General features: G+C 34.2%; 2 protein-coding genes across 3 annotated transcripts; both read right to left on the bottom strand.

The window, feature by feature from the left end:
- Positions 1-300: 300 nt before the first annotated feature.
- On the bottom strand, positions 301-5313 carry LOC21386817 (probable acyl-CoA dehydrogenase IBR3). 2 transcript variants are annotated; one of them, XM_024162915.1, is made up of 14 exons: positions 5095-5313; positions 4855-4995; positions 4557-4697; positions 4033-4167; positions 3757-3942; positions 3169-3246; positions 2811-2930; positions 2191-2289; positions 1977-2097; positions 1630-1862; positions 1271-1465; positions 1041-1183; positions 601-685; positions 301-516 (listed from the first exon to the last, which is right to left on the bottom strand). In XM_024162915.1, the coding sequence occupies exons 1-14, from the start codon at positions 5227-5229 to the stop codon at positions 301-303; spliced, it is 2028 nt and encodes a 675-aa protein (XP_024018683.1). In that variant the 5' UTR covers positions 5230-5313. The 2 variants fall into 2 exon arrangements, with proteins under 2 accessions (XP_024018683.1, XP_010092254.1); XM_010093952.2 differs by having other exon boundaries at positions 1977-2094.
- A 3540-nt stretch (positions 5314-8853) lies between these two features.
- LOC21386815 (sucrose synthase 2) lies at positions 8854-15391 on the bottom strand. Its single transcript, XM_010093950.1, has 15 exons — positions 15327-15391; positions 14476-14608; positions 13711-13862; positions 13359-13551; positions 13109-13227; positions 12796-13012; positions 12187-12282; positions 11917-12090; positions 11342-11458; positions 11053-11219; positions 10575-10799; positions 10140-10461; positions 9550-9794; positions 9269-9407; positions 8854-8892 (listed from the first exon to the last, which is right to left on the bottom strand). Exons 1-15 carry the CDS (start codon positions 15389-15391, stop codon positions 8854-8856), a joined length of 2403 nt encoding a protein of 800 aa, XP_010092252.1.
- Between the last annotated feature and the right edge of the window lie 533 nt (positions 15392-15924).

Genomic DNA, 15924 nt, shown 5'->3' with positions numbered 1-15924 from the left:
ATTACAAAGCAATTCTAAAAACTTAAACTTAAAAGTAGAAAATACAGTGCGCTTTCCTAGAAAATGAAGTTACTATGTGTGACTTTATTTGGGTGGGCAATAACATATGAAAGGAAAAGAATTGCCACACCAAGTTAATCCATAGGAAATTAGGAATTACAAAGCAATTCTAAAAACTTAAAAGTAGAAAATACAGCGAGCTTTCCTGGAAAATGAAGTTACTATGTGCGACTTTAATGAGATTCAGACCAATTTAGTATACTAATTTCATAATGGTACAGATTTCTTAGAAACACCGAGTCATACCTGTGCAATTTCAAATCCTCGCCCTTCTCCCAACAAAATATTTGTTGCAGGAACACACACATTATCAAACGTTACTTCTGCATGTCCATGAGGTGCATCATCAAAACCAAAAACCATGAGTGGTCTCTTTATATGTACACCAGGAGTTTGAATATCCACTAAGATCATAGATTGTTGCTTATGTTTAGCAGCATTGAAGTCCGTCTTTCCCTGCAGGGAATTTGGATTCCTTATGATCGGAAAATAGTAAATTATAATAAATAGAGACGTTATCTCATTCCTACAAGAACTAACCATAACTATAAGAATTCTGCATCTTGGATCCATAGCACCACTTGTCCACCATTTTGTTCCATTGATGACATATGAATCTCCTTGTCTGCACATGTTCACATCAGCTATCAATATGTTGCTATCACAGACTTCTAGAAAATGATTATGAACATCCAGATGAGATGCCTACAGGTAACAAGACAACGATGCATAATGCTAAGTCTTTTTCAAGGAAACAACCAGACTCCTGTTGTTTGTTTTATGTTTATCTTTTAATTGAACAAATGCCCCAGAAAAAGGAGGAAAACTATGTAAAAGAAGCGAAACAAATGAGTAACATCCATTTTGATTAAAAAGTCCCCAGTTGAATGCAATGATATCAGATAATAAATTAAGATGAAGCTCACGCTAGCACCACAAAAAGTGGATATTCCCTTTTCCAAGATTTTACACAATCTTACCTTCTAATAGAACACTCAATATTGGTTGCATCGGAAGACGCAACTTTTGGTTCTGTCATTGCAAATCCTGATCGGATTTTCCCCTCAAGCAAAGGAATTAGCCATTCAAGTAGTTGTTCTTTATTCCCATAGCGCAATAATACCTAAAATAAAAGCTAACCTAACGTTACAAGATCCAATGAACATGCATAAAGATTATATTCGCGTATGATCTGAAGATTTCACCTCACCTCCATGTTTCCTGTGTCAGGTGCACCGCAATTGAAAATTTGTGGTGCCCAAACAGAACGGCCCATGATCTCACAGAGGTATCCATATTCAAGGTTTGAGAGGCCTGCTCCCAGTAACTGATTGCTCGTATCATCAGAGGCAGGATAATTGCTTCCATTGAAAATTAATTTTCTTGCCCTTTCTGCACTATCAAACTGCATGTAGGCACAAAATGACCCCGACAAATACGTTTGATTAAAAAGATTATCCCCAATTACTCACGAAGTAGCTTCAACGGTAGAAGAGTAAACTTCAAAGGTTATATACAAAAACATAAATAGCAAAGCGTCCTACTTGGGAGCAGGATTTAGAGACGTACAGGTATCCATAAGTTCCAAAGCCCTTCTTTCTTTGCTAGCTCCTTTAGTCTCTCTTCCTCTGGATGAACAGTCCAACGTGAAGGAGATTGAGCAAGTTTGTAGAACTCATTTTCCATGGGGTATATGTGGTTTTCCATGAACTTAATCAACTTGTTTCTTAATTCCAAAACTTTTTTACTCGGAACAAACCTCGCTGTTCCTGAAAATGCTTCGTCTCGTGTAGAAAAAGCACCTGAAACAATAGAGATACTCTTTGAAGTCAACATCACTGAAACATCAAAAGTTAATTAATCGTTTGCAGAAAATGTATTTCAAAGCCAGCTAAAGAGCACAAGCGTATAACTACCTGATGGAGGATTATCAGGAAGCACATATTCCCGGTTAATAAATTCCCATGCAGACTCTATGAGAGCATTAGCTTTGTCCCCTGAATGTCGGGCACGCTCACCTGCTGAAGCATTACCCTTCATTTGAATGGTAAGCCATTAATAGCTTTCTGCAAATCATTTCATATATGAAGCAATAGTATGGCAGGAGACTATTATCTCTTAAGAAGATACCATGATCCATCTACTGTATATTCCTGCAAAGATTGACGCTCCACGAAACATAGAAAAGGCAACATAGAACTTCCACACGGCTGCAGGCCACAGTTTTTGCTGCACGTGCCACAATCCCCATATAAGTTCATCACTCAACAAGATTAGTGGAAAGAAAAACATTATAAAAAACTATGGTTACAGTCTATTAGAACACTGGATGTCACACAGAGCTCCAAATTTAAAGTGAGTACATCCATTACTTAACAATTATTACCTCTGTGACATACCAACTCACTCCTAAGCAAGGTCATTTTATTAATTAAACAAAATCTTTCCTATCTCTCCTGCCATTCCGTTATTTCCATAATCAATCATTTATTACATTAAAGCCTATGCGATCAAATTGAATTCAACATGGCATAAACACTCTCAACGGCCTTATCATATAGACTGTCCCAAATTCCAATCAAACACATTAGGTTATGCCTTCAACAAACACTGTTACAACTCATTTTTGGAAAGAGACTAAATTATTATGTTGATTGATCAACTATATTTCTTCAAGAGTGTTGGGAACAAATGAGCAAAAATGGGGAAAAAAACATTATTTATTCACAGCCATCATCAAGAGTACTTACAGCTGAAGAGCAGTACTCTGCCAAATATTCAGCCAGTGAGGGAATCCCTTGTGGAATCCCAGTAAGTTCTATACCTTTAGAAATTTGATCTTCGTCAACTGCAAGGTCCACAACATAATGCTGTGAAAGAAGGATAGTAATGATCAGAGATAATTTCTTTGAAAGAAAAAATCAATGAGGAAATTATAATTTATGAATTCATGGCGGTTCCTACTCAGAATATGCTATTGAAAACAGTTAAAAGTATCCATAAACAGAAGTGTACCAAATTAGAAATATACAGAGTCTCATATTCATTCTACATAACAAGAAAAACTAAAGATATTCCCTGTCCAAAGACTAAAATTTGAACATTTACCAAAGAGCTGTATGCAACATCACACATTTGGTTTCCAAGAGTAGATAATTCCCAGTCAAGAATGCCAATCACTCGATCCTGCATTATAAAGGTATCGGATGAGGTGTGCAATTTAGATAAGCTATTCAGGGATTAGTGTGTGTGTGCTAGCTATACCCATATTAGGGCATTAAGGGTCAAATAAAGAATAAATATTGTATGTGCAAATAAAGATAAAAATGAAGAAAATACCATATTTTACCAATTATTGGAGTTCATGATTCTGAGCGACTAAATCTAGAAGTCAAGAAATCATATTGACTGCTTGTGATGCTTGGGGTAAAAATCAAAAGACTTGAATTTGGAAAAAACATGTATAAAGCACACCAGTATTTGCATGAATTTAAACTTTATAAGATTTAGCCCCATAATCTGAAGTATACTGATTTTTGGAACATGAAGAAATAAAGCCATTGCAATTGCTGGAAATAGGAAGCCGGCACTAAAATTAGCAAGGTAAACGGCTGATAGACTAAGGCTGCTGCTGCAACATATCAATTAAAGGCTTTTAACTTTCGTATCAATCAAAGGCTTGGGGAAGTACCAAACCTCAACGGGATGGAAAACAAGATTGTCGATGCGAAAATCTCCATGAACTAAGCCTGTTGCGGCCACTGAAGAATCTTCAGGAGGAATATTTTGTCGTAACCAGTCGATCAGCTGGAACATCTTTGGATTGCTCTCAGGCTTACCCTCACCAGTCGAAGCAATATATTGTCTGGCCCACCTTTCTATCTAAAACAGCCAAAGGACTCATTAAGAAAGACTCAAGTACAAATGAACAAGTGTCCTATAAGCTAAAATCTGCTGAAAAATTTTATGCACCTGTCGTTTGCAATAATTGTCCCGACGACGACCATATTTTCCTAGACCAATGGCATCAACATCCACACAATGTAAGGATGCTAAAACTTTTGCGACTGCTCTATATATTTCTCTTCTCCTCTCAGGAGCTACACTCTGCCCGAAAAAAGAAATAAAAGGTCAATATTTTGATTCAACCCTTTCGCTAAAATTAACAAACCAAGTTCAAGGGAATACTTAAGCAATATAACAGAAATCCCTATTTGATATTACATCAATACGTTTTCTCAGCGCAAACTGTAAGGAATACCGGCAGTTCGTTACACACCATGATATAAAAAAATCAATATTTTGATCCAATCTTCTAGCCAAAAAGAATATCTTTAATAGTCAAAACAAGTTCAAGGGAATACTTCAGCACTATAACAACAATTCCAATTTGATCTACATTGATCATGTGCTTTTACAGTGCAATACATGAGCAATAAAGGTGGTGTGAGAAATTTCCATTTCATTTAAACTAATCACATGCTTTTAAGCAATACCGGTAGTCTGGGGTCAATAAATATGCGTCCCTCCAAATACTCCATGATGTAAAAAGGAGTTCCAATCACACTTGAATCCGTACACAAACAGAAAACTTTAGGAACCGGAACTTGAGTGTGAGCCCCCAATGCCTGGAGAACCTGTTTGGACAACAGAAAAAAACAAAACAAAACAAAAATTAAAACATTTTGACAAAACTAAAGACATTTCGAATTCTACATAACCAAATTGTTTGACACACACACACACACACACACACACACACACACACATATATAAAGTGCGAAAAAATTGAACCTTGAATTCTCTTTCCACAGCATGAGCAGAGTCCAGCAACTTTCCCGGAGGCTTCTTCCTCAGAACGTATCGCTTGGTCGAAGACCTAGAACCGGAGCCAGCTTCCAGAAGATACGTAGGGTTCGATTGTCCATGTCCAAACTGAAATTTCACCGAAAAGCCAAACCAAAAGAAGAAATTGAGAAGCCATTGAATCAAAATCTAGAGAGAGAGAGAGAGAGAGAGAGAGAGAGAGAGGACCTGCGAGATAGTGAAAGTGGAGGGAGAAAGAGGGAAGCCATCGACGTTGGCGGAGGCGTAGCGTAGCAAAGCGTTCTCATCGAGTTGGAGAGCCGGGTCGACTCGGCCGAGTAGATCAGATGTGCGATTCGCCATTTTTCTTCCGAGTGAAAATATCTGAAACTACAGAGAGAGGAGGGAGAGAGAGAGAGATTGGAAGAATGGATAATAAGGACCATTTCCGTTTCCCAAAAAGGAATTGCGCGTGGATTTCAGTTGCGGAGGCAGCGAGTGGGATGATCCCGGCATTTAAGCACGACGGAACGAGGCGTTGGACGTTGAAAACCTCGTATGGTTGTGATGTGAACCGCCAATTGTACTTTCAATCACCAAAAAGACGAAAGTAAAAAGACAAGATAAATTACCTTTAAAATTTCACCAAAATTTATTTTTTTATCTAAATTATGAGAATCTAATTTTATTAAATTCTGCTAAATTATTATTTTTTCAGGGTAAAAAACTAATAAAATATTAAAAAACTGTGTTATAATATATTCAAAAAAATGTGTTATAATATATTCATAGTTTATTACTGAATTTTTCTATTTATTTTTCAAACAAATATCATAAAATTTTATTTACTTTTTTTTTTGGGATCCTCTAATTGGCCGAATTCACGGAGAAACGGCAAAATGATTTTTGAGAAATTGATTATTCACGGATCAAAACAGACAATTTAGCAAGCAGAATTCAATAAACTGCAAAAGGTCAAAAACGATAACATACACATACAATCACGATTCTTGAGTCTTGAAAATGACGACATATCAATAAACGACAATATAGTGAAAACGACAACACATCATTTAAACGGCAATCATACATACGATTACAACTTGCAGACAACATACAACACCTACGACATAAGATTAAAAATAAAATTATCTGTAACACAGACTAAAAACGACACCAATATGGAAAACAACATCAAATGTAATAAACGACACATGTAGAAAACGACGGATAAGATAAAAATGACGTTATTTATCACAACTCATAACAGACATATGCTTTAAACAACTACTCTAATAAAAAGAAACGATTTAAAATACATCCACAAAACAATACGTCGGGAAACTGAAAACGTAACGACGAGTCGGAATTCAAACGATGAAAACGTGTTCAATAAACAACAACAAATTCAAAAAACAAGTAATCCTACAAAATGCAAAGACTATGAAAATGACGATATATACTACCAACAAACGGTAAATCATCATTTTAAAAAATATTTGCTACACAAGATAATAACTACAAAATCTAACAGTTATTAGAAACGACAGCAACTTAAAAGTACAGCAAGACATCTTGCAAACGACAGTAAATTTGAGAAATTATGATTACAGTATAAATGAAGACTAGTTTAGGAAAACAATACATAACACAGGCGATAAGATAGTTTAAAAGGAAAATTATTAGCTTGAAACGTCTCAATTAAAAAAAAAAAGGGTTGAAAGGTTCCTTGTTTGTGTAAACGGTGAATATTATAAAAACGACAATAAACTTAAAACACTATTCAAGAGAACGACATCATATCCAATAAAGGTAAAATAAAAACAATAATAAACGAAAAGTAACTTATCGACCGAAAGTATCCTTTCAAACAACAGTACTTCTTACAAACGGCAATGATATTCGATGAGAAAGGCAAACACTTACTCGGGGTTATGCAATAAACGACAATGAATTAGAAAACATTTTCCAAGTTCTGATGGAGAAAAATGTACAATAATGAATAAACGACAATTAATTTAGGAAAAGAAAAATGGTTTGTTACAACGAAAAATACTTAATGAAAAAAAAAAAAAAAACTGGCTCCAACGTATACAATGAACGACAACGTCATATATTTAAAAAGGAATGCATCCAAGAACGATATTATTCGTTACAAACGAATAACACTTTTTCAACCCACCGGAAGTCATAAAACGAGAACAAATCCTACAGATAGTGGTTTGAAAACAATCGCATATGCATCATCTTCGATACCCATACTATATTCTGAAAAAATACGACGATATCTTTGAAAATGACAACAGTAGACTATATATCTATATATCTATATACAATGGCAATAACTCTAAACGACCGAGGACATTGTTATACAATGGCAATTAGCTCTAAACGACCGAGGACATTGACAAGAAACGACAACTGAAAGGTGTGTTTTTTTGACAGGTGTCACAAAAAGTGTTATCCTGTGATAAATTGAATTTTAGATTCAGCAATGAATATCTAATCAAGCTCGAAAAAATAATCCAGTAAGGAAGGAACAACAGAAAATTGTATCACAGTTTAGTATGCACACCTATATTTGTAGGGTCATGATCAGATAATGAACAATTTATTAAGATGAAATGATTACAAACACTCCACGGTCTTATACACTAAAAGACTCCATACTTTACAATGTCACTGTTGTAAAAAATCTTCTTATAGATCTTGTCTAGTGACACTACTCATCTCTCAAAAGCAATATGTTCTCCTCTTGATGAACACTTTTGCACTCACAAATCAAAAGTTCAGATACAAAGACTTTTTCCCAAAAAGCTTCCCTCAAAACACATAGAATCATAAGCACAACCCTCACTATCTGAAAGTGTTATCTCTCAATACAAAAGGCCAACCTTTTCACATTCAATTCTCCTCAGTACAACATTACGTTCAGCCATCCCACTTTTCAAAGTCTCCTAGCTACTGCGTTAATGATCTCAGCACCAAAAAGCAATCAGCAACATTTCTTTCTCATTTAGAATCAATCAAATAAATAGCAATGTCAACCATAGCATCAAATTTCCCAAATATTTTCTAAAATTTTATTGTCAAAAATTCTAGAAATCAACAAAACATTCCATATTTAGATTTAATCAGCAATCCATTCTATATTCAGAACAATCAAACAATTAAAATCACCTTTGATCTCTGTAAAGGTGAACTGCTTAAGAGTACCTATTTTTGAACTTTTTACAACCAATGCCAACAAATCCAACTAACAAAAGTCCTAACAACAATGACACGAAGATGACCTCAAATAGTAGAAACGACAACGTGGAACAAAAACGACAAGTATTTGATAAGTGACGTCATAACTTAAAAAACGACCAATGACAATGACAAGTAACGATAACAGCATGAAGACGTCCTCACATAGTAGAAAGGATAACATGGAACGAAAAACGACAAATATTTGGTAAGTGACACTGTGACAGCAGAGGAAGAGGACAATAGATCAGAAACGGCAAAATATTTTCAACATGTCAAAGTACTAAAAGAAATTCCGTAGTCCTAATACTTTTCTTTCCTTTATTTTAACAAAAAAAATAACAAAATAAAAAATAAAAACTGAAACATCAAAGCAAAATTCAACTAATCCTGTATCTGGGCACAACAAATTATACATAAAGCCTATTTAAAAATATACTCAAATTATGATAACGTTTAAAATTTAAATTTTTTATAAAAAAAAATATAATAATAAAATTAATTATTTAAATTTGAGTATATAAAATAAACGTACTGAGCACATGAGCATTATAGGTCAAAGTAAAGCGAAATTCAGTTCAACCCGGCGATTATTATTGAAACAAACAAACAAAGGAAGAGACACAGCATAGTTCTAGCAAAATGGAAACAAACACACAACATAGTTTTTTCCGTACACAAATTTAGACTACAGAAACAAAGAAGACTGCTAGCTTTTTTTCTCGGCATGTAAAGAGCTCAGTGCTGCTCATCCGCTGCCAATGGAATGTTCTTCACCTGAAAGACAATAAAAAAAAAAAAAGAAAACCAGTTAATCACATAAAATTTCTTCGAGAGTATTGTTACAAGTCCCGACTTTTATCCCAACCTTTTAATACCGCCTCTTACTGGGAGATAATAAGTAGAGCTAACTTTTTAATACTAATTGACGTGATAACTTTTTAAACATTTACACTGATGTATAAAAAAAATGACAATTCACTTGTCATGTTAATTAGTATTATAAAGTTGGAAAAAAGAAAGTTAGGATTCCAAGCATATTATTCTTCTCTATTCACCAAAGAAATTGTAATATTACTAAACGTAATTACTAACCGATTAGGCAAAAAAAAAAAAAAAAAAAAAAAAAAAAAAAAAAAACATAATTACTAACCAGATCTCTGAACTTGAGAATATAAAACATTTCCAAGTATCGCCTTGTCTCTCTCCTTTCAAGCTTAGACACATACTTCCAAAACCCATAAACCCCAGCCAGTGTGAGAAGCCTCTCAGAATATATCTTCCAAGTGTACCTGAATATATCATATATGTATATATTTGCATATATGTATATATTTGCATATATATAACACACCTTAGAAATTTCAGATCAACTGAGATACAGAAATAGATTTCTTTCATATTGATATTGTCTATACTAATTAAAAATATGACCTTTCATAGATTCTTCTAAGACCTCCGCCAGAGATATTGTCCCAATGGGCAGGTTCTTTGTGGCATTTTTCAAAGAAATCAATCAAAAGCTCAGCCATTTGATCAGGATGATAAGGATCAATGTGGAACCCGGAAATACCGTGCTCAATGATCTCAGCAGGACCGCCATTGCACGTTGCAAATGTGGGAAGGCCACAAGTCATGGATTCCACCACAGTGAGACCAAAAGCTTCATAGAAGGCAGGCTGCATTTTGTATGTTCAAATGAGAATGTTAGAAAAAAAGAGAGTTTTAATTCGGGCATTTGCATAAATGACCGAAGTTTTGGTCCCCCTTTCAAAAAGGGTAATTGTTCCTAAGCTTTTTTAATGCCTACTTTTTCAAGAAAATCACTGATGTACTAAATTAGGTGCTTCCTCAAATTTAGGGACAATTTTTAAAAAGTCTAGAATGAAAATTTATCACAATTTTCCTCTTAATTAGTTTAGCAGCAAGAGCTAAGCCACGGCTCAAATTTGAGTGTCTTATTTTTTGTTTGTCAAATTTGTTATATAAGATACCAAAATTAGGCAGAAGATATCCATATATACCTGCACAAAGGCTCCTCTGGTGTCTGCAATGTAACGATAAAGTTCCCCGTTTCGAGCGCGATTCATTTGCGCAGTTATCCACCGGAATTGGCCTTTCAAGTTGTATTTCTCAATGAGGCCATGCATCTTTTCTATCTCCTGAACTTCTTCTCTGTCTCTGGACTTCTTCACGTCAATGTGTCCACCAACCACAACAAGATTCACCAGCTCTCTCAGCTTCTCGCTCTTGCCATAGCACTCGACGAGACCAGTCAAGTTCTTCACTCTGTCGAGCCTCGCCATGGAAAAGATGATAGGCTTTGATTGATCACTTAAGAAACCACTGCATCGTGATTAACAAAAGTTCTATAATTAAGGATTGTTAAAAGGAAAATTTACTATCTACATAGTTATAGTACTTCTTAGGTATAAATATTCTTTTAGGTGTATACTTACACATGCTCATCAGTTTGCTCAGTACCATATAAGAGTTCTTCTATGGAACCATGCAGAGCAGTGAGTCTCTTTTCCTTTTCAAAGTATGGAAAGTATATTGCCATGTCTGCACCCGGAGATACAATGTTGAACTTGGGATCGAAAACATCGATCCCGTGAACAACACGGTAGAGGCCAGGAAGAGTGAAAGCTGTGTGGCTCTCATACTGTCCGACATTGTTATGGCTGAGCCAAAGATTAAAAAGAAAAAGAAAAAAAAAAAAAAAACATTAACAATGTGGTATTTGCGTAAACAGCAGCAAAATTTTGACCCCTTTACTTCAGTAAACATTTTTCTTTATCTCACCAATCTATTCTTTAAAAACTTCTTTACAAAATTAGGTAAATTATCGATAATTGATTTAAAACGTAAAGATAAAAAAAAATATTTTCATGGACGGTTTTTGAAGGTGTCCAAAATTTTTAAGAGGTGTTTTACCTTCCAGCAATCTCTTGGTATGTACTGGTGATGATAAAATCGGCATTGTTCATTGAAATAAGATCAGCAGTAAATTGACTTGAGAAATGGTACTTTTCCTCATGCTTTTTCCAATATATATCTGAATCTGGATATTTTGTTTTCTCCAATGCATGAGCAATATTACACTGGAGGAAAAAAAAAGTTCAATTTAGTGAACTAAAACTAGTAAATGTATTTTAACTCGGTTGATTCAATGATTAATTGAATTTTGCCTTGGAAAATCGATAAGGAATTATCAGTACAAAACCTGTGTAATTCCTAGTTTGTAAGATAGCAAAGTTGCAACAAGATTTCCGTCGCTATAGTTTCCAATGATAAGATCTGGAACACCCTGCAGCTCGGCTGCGATTTCGTTTGAGGCATCCTGAGATAGCCACAGAAATGACAGAAAAAAGAGGTAAGAAGCCACAGAAATGACAGAAAAAAGAGGTAAGAATGTAGTCCTAATATGAATGACAAAACTTTGGTAAAGACACTTAATCACACTTCAAACATTCAAATTTTTAATCCTTCTGTTCTAATAAAAACCACATAATTCTATTCTCCAGCACTATTTGAAGCATTAGCTTGTGGATCATTATAGCAGTCTGAGTTTCATTTTCCTCTTTTTTTTTTCCTTAGTTCACATTGCACTTAATTTTTTAATCAAGCTATAAGAACCAAAACTAAGAAGCATTTCCAATATGCCTATAAGTCATCAAGCACAAGTAAAATCTTCTTCATGAAAAATACTTCAACCACAATTTGACTGTGAAGTATAGAGAGAAGAAGATACAGTTAACAAATAAAATGACATGTAAAAATTTTTCTTCAGCTATTTACCTCTGCAAATGTTTCCAAGTAAGGCCAGACATCGAACCTCGAAATCCATTTCTTCAGAATCCCATTCTCAGTCCTAAAAGGAATCCGCAAAATCGAAGTGTGTTCTGTTCCACTGATTCTTTCCAATCTTTGGTTGCAGGTTGTCCCTTTTGCATCGGGTATGAGTCTAGTAACCTTAAAACCAAAATTTATATGCAAGTAAATGAAGTATTAGTTAACAAAATCTTGTTATACGTAATGGAATCCAAAGGACCAAATTGAGTGTCTTACAATAAGAATTTTTGGAATAACATCCAGTCCTTGTTTTTGTATTCTAAGAAGCATTTCATTTTCCATGGCACGCACTTGATCAAGTATATAAACAACCTGCGCAATAAAGAAGAAATAAACTCTGTAAATATTGTATTCACACCAGAAAGTATATAAGAGAGGAACCAAGTGAATTAAGGTTGGCTTGAAGAAGCCAAAAAAAAAAAAAAGATGAAATTAATCTGCATTTCCATTTTCTAAATCCAATTTGTGACCATATAAAGTTAAAGTTAAGTACAACGCTATTTGTCACCATGCACTGACGGCCGTCCCATCTCTTAACCGATATCACAGATTCACATATCAACATGAGTAGAAAAGTGAGGAAGAAGAATTGCACTTTATAAGGTATTGAGCTTCAATCTTAAAAGGTTTTTGTTTAAGTAGGGTGACCTAATATTCTTATATAGCTGTGATTATGTTCGTATTTAGACGATATATGACTCATGTATTTTATTCTTAACACGATATAGGGACCCATACAATTTATATGTCAATCTGTAACTGGTTAAAAGATTAATGGCGATAAACAGCAGTGAGTATTAGCAAATTTTGCAAAGTTTATAGTACCTGTCCACCGGTGTCAGGCAAACCAAGGACATTTGCTTGGCCAAAGTAGCCATGTGGGGACACAATTACAACATTGAAAACCATGGGGATTCTCCCAAGAAATGTTTCCAAAGTAGAAGGATCAGGAGCTTGAAGAATCTCCAACAGAAGATGAACCATCTCTGACACTCTTTGAGCCGAGTCACCCCAACCTCTCTCAAACCCCATTCCTTGTAGCCTAAGCAAAGGGAGATCAAAAGTTTACAAACTGAAAAAATAAAACAAACCCAAGTAAAAAGTCGGCCTAAAGTAGAAGCTGATATAGTTTACTTACTCAAATTCGAACTCAGAATATGGTGATGTTGGTGGGAGTTTAGAGAGGTATTCCTCTACCCTCACAAGAGCAGATTGAAGTTTTGGTATTGTTTGAATCCGATCATTTATCATCATTGCCTAAAGAAGATATAATATATTCCACATGAAAGTTTCAAATACCCTTTTGACTTATGAATGCAAAAAAAAAAAAAAAAAAAAAAAACGAATCTTAAGTTGAATAGAGCTATGGCATTGATAATGTTACTTACTTGGCCGTCATGCTTATGTGCACGAAGAAAATCAAGTAAAGGCATCAAACTTTCTTTGTTCCGAAACATTATTGAAGAAAGGTGTCGGTTAAGGAACTGAACTCCATTTCCAATGGATGAAGACCTTGTAGGCCTTGGGAATGTTGCATTGAATGGCTCAAAATCAAGTTCAAGGACATAACTTCCATTGCTCCTAGAACATCATATATTTCATAGCCAAAAGCCATCTTTTAGTACTATAATTGTTGATTAAAATAAAAAAAAAATATTAATTTTTTTTTTTTAGAAATTTAGTAACCAATAATTTATGTGAATGAAAATTGATACATATAAGACAAATTAAAGGACTTACTGTCCTTCCACAAGCTCTTCTCTGAATTGGAGATATTCAGCAACACTCAAATGGTCCACACTGAGTTCATAGACATTCACACGGACGTATTCCCAAACACCAGGTCTTGGACGGATTGCAATGCACACAAAAGGAGGTAGGACAATGGCTTCCTAATATTATGATCACAAATTAATGATAAAAAAAGAAATTTTAGGGATAACAACAACAAGAATAATAATGATGATGATGATGATGATGATGATGATGAAGATGAATTAGTGCATGCATGCATGACTCTCTTGCAATTTCTATGGTAATTGATTAAGTAAGAAAAAATAGAAATTAAACATTATTGATGCATGCAATGAATAATGATATATGAGAAGATAATTGTGATGTGTGTCCACTTCTTTTTACAAAAATTCCACGCACAGTTTTTTTCTTCTTTAGTTTGATGTCTTCATGAAGAATTTATTAAAGCGAATCAATGGCTTACATAGTTTGTTGAGTGAATTGCTGGTTTATATTAGCAAATTAATTAATGAATAAGCGACTTTTAGTAAAAATGGTTCATATTGGTAAATCAAAAGAAAATAATTTATGTATAAGGAATGTGCGAACAAAAATCCCACATTGACTAAACAAGACATGGGAATGTATATTTATGGAAATAAAATTAGAGTTTAATTACACAGGTTAATGTTTTAGGGTAATCAGGGATAAAATTTTACTAGTCATTTTACAATATCTCATAATTGCACATTAATAATGATGTGCAAATACTTGTGCAGATTGGAGAACTTTGTTGAAAGGGCTATTCTTGAGCTTTTGCAATCCTTCATCCTCTTTAACGATGATGTTTAGCTCGTCTATCAGTTGATGAGACTGTAGAATCGCTTTTCCTTGAGCAACATACCTATCAAAACAACAAAAATATATTAACTCGATATTTTTTCAAAATTCTTCATTAATTAGAGTACTAAAACATTTAAATGTCACACTACATATCTATGTATGTGTCTATAAAATAGAGGAGTGTCCGATTAAGCACAATATGCTTATAATCAATTTTTTTTTAGAGAGTACGTTTTAAAATAGTACAATGAATTTAAAAGAAAAGAAAATAAAATAGAACAATACTACCTTAAGCGTGTGTCAAATTTTCAACTTTACATTATAACATGCAAACAGTTAGTTTTTCTTTTTTAAAATCAATTATAACCAAATAATATGGCCATAAATGCAATATTTAGGCTTTGAAACATGGTCTTTTGGTTCAAGGGGCCCTTTACCGGCCCTTGAATGATTATTTAGAGGTTGTTTGGTTAAGTGATTCGTTCCCTGATTTGAATTATGGTTCATGGTTTGTTACAGTATTTTTCTCACAAAAAATACACGTAAATCGAAAATAGTTCTAATCACATAGTTCTAATCCATGAACCAAACATCTCATTAGTTTAAGGATCATATTTAACAACTTTCTTTCAAATATCTTAGCTAATAATCTGCAATAGTGTAGTATCATCTAAATATGTTTGATGATTAATTAGCCATGCATGCAAACGTGCAAATATATATACATGCATGTTATGTTTATCATATATATATCTATATGTGCACATATATTAATGAACCTGGAGAGAAGAGAAACAAGCTCGTTGCGGTGAGCAGCGAGAGTGTCCTGAATCCTTTCCCTCATTCTCACACAGCCAATTATGAAAACTGATCAGCGGCTAGGAAATTAAAAGAAAAAAAAAACAAAAAACAAAAATTACACAGCTCATAAACTTTTCAAACAGAAACCAAAACAAAGTAAATTTAATACTGATGAAAGCAAGAGATCAACTTAGAAGATACAAGGGGTGAAGTGGATAAGAGAAAACTTGATGAATTTATAGCCAAAACGAAAGAAAGAATCTTAAGGGCAACATGAATGACGCCAAGAAGGCCATAGAAAACGGCCAGTAATGATGTCTGTTTTGCGCTCAGAAACTGTGATGATGATCAATGTGGCACCTGACCATTTTTGCATGTAAATACTGATTTTAAATATATACATATATATAAATTTATGTGTATGTATATATATATATATATAGTATAAAAGTTTAAAGGGCCTCTCGTTTGATGCCATCAGGTTTCTGATACCAATCTGACTTAACGTTAATTTGCGTTGGGAGCTGTGAAACTGAAACCTGAGTCGTTTATTTTTGCCGGTTCGTGAAGGTCACG

This window comes from Morus notabilis, unplaced genomic scaffold (genome assembly GCF_000414095.1).
Source record: "Morus notabilis unplaced genomic scaffold, ASM41409v2 Scaffold1603, whole genome shotgun sequence".
Lineage (NCBI taxonomy): Eukaryota > Viridiplantae > Streptophyta > Magnoliopsida > Rosales > Moraceae > Morus > Morus notabilis.
Note: the sequence above shows the minus strand (reverse complement) of the source record. Positions and strands in the feature narration are given on the sequence as shown.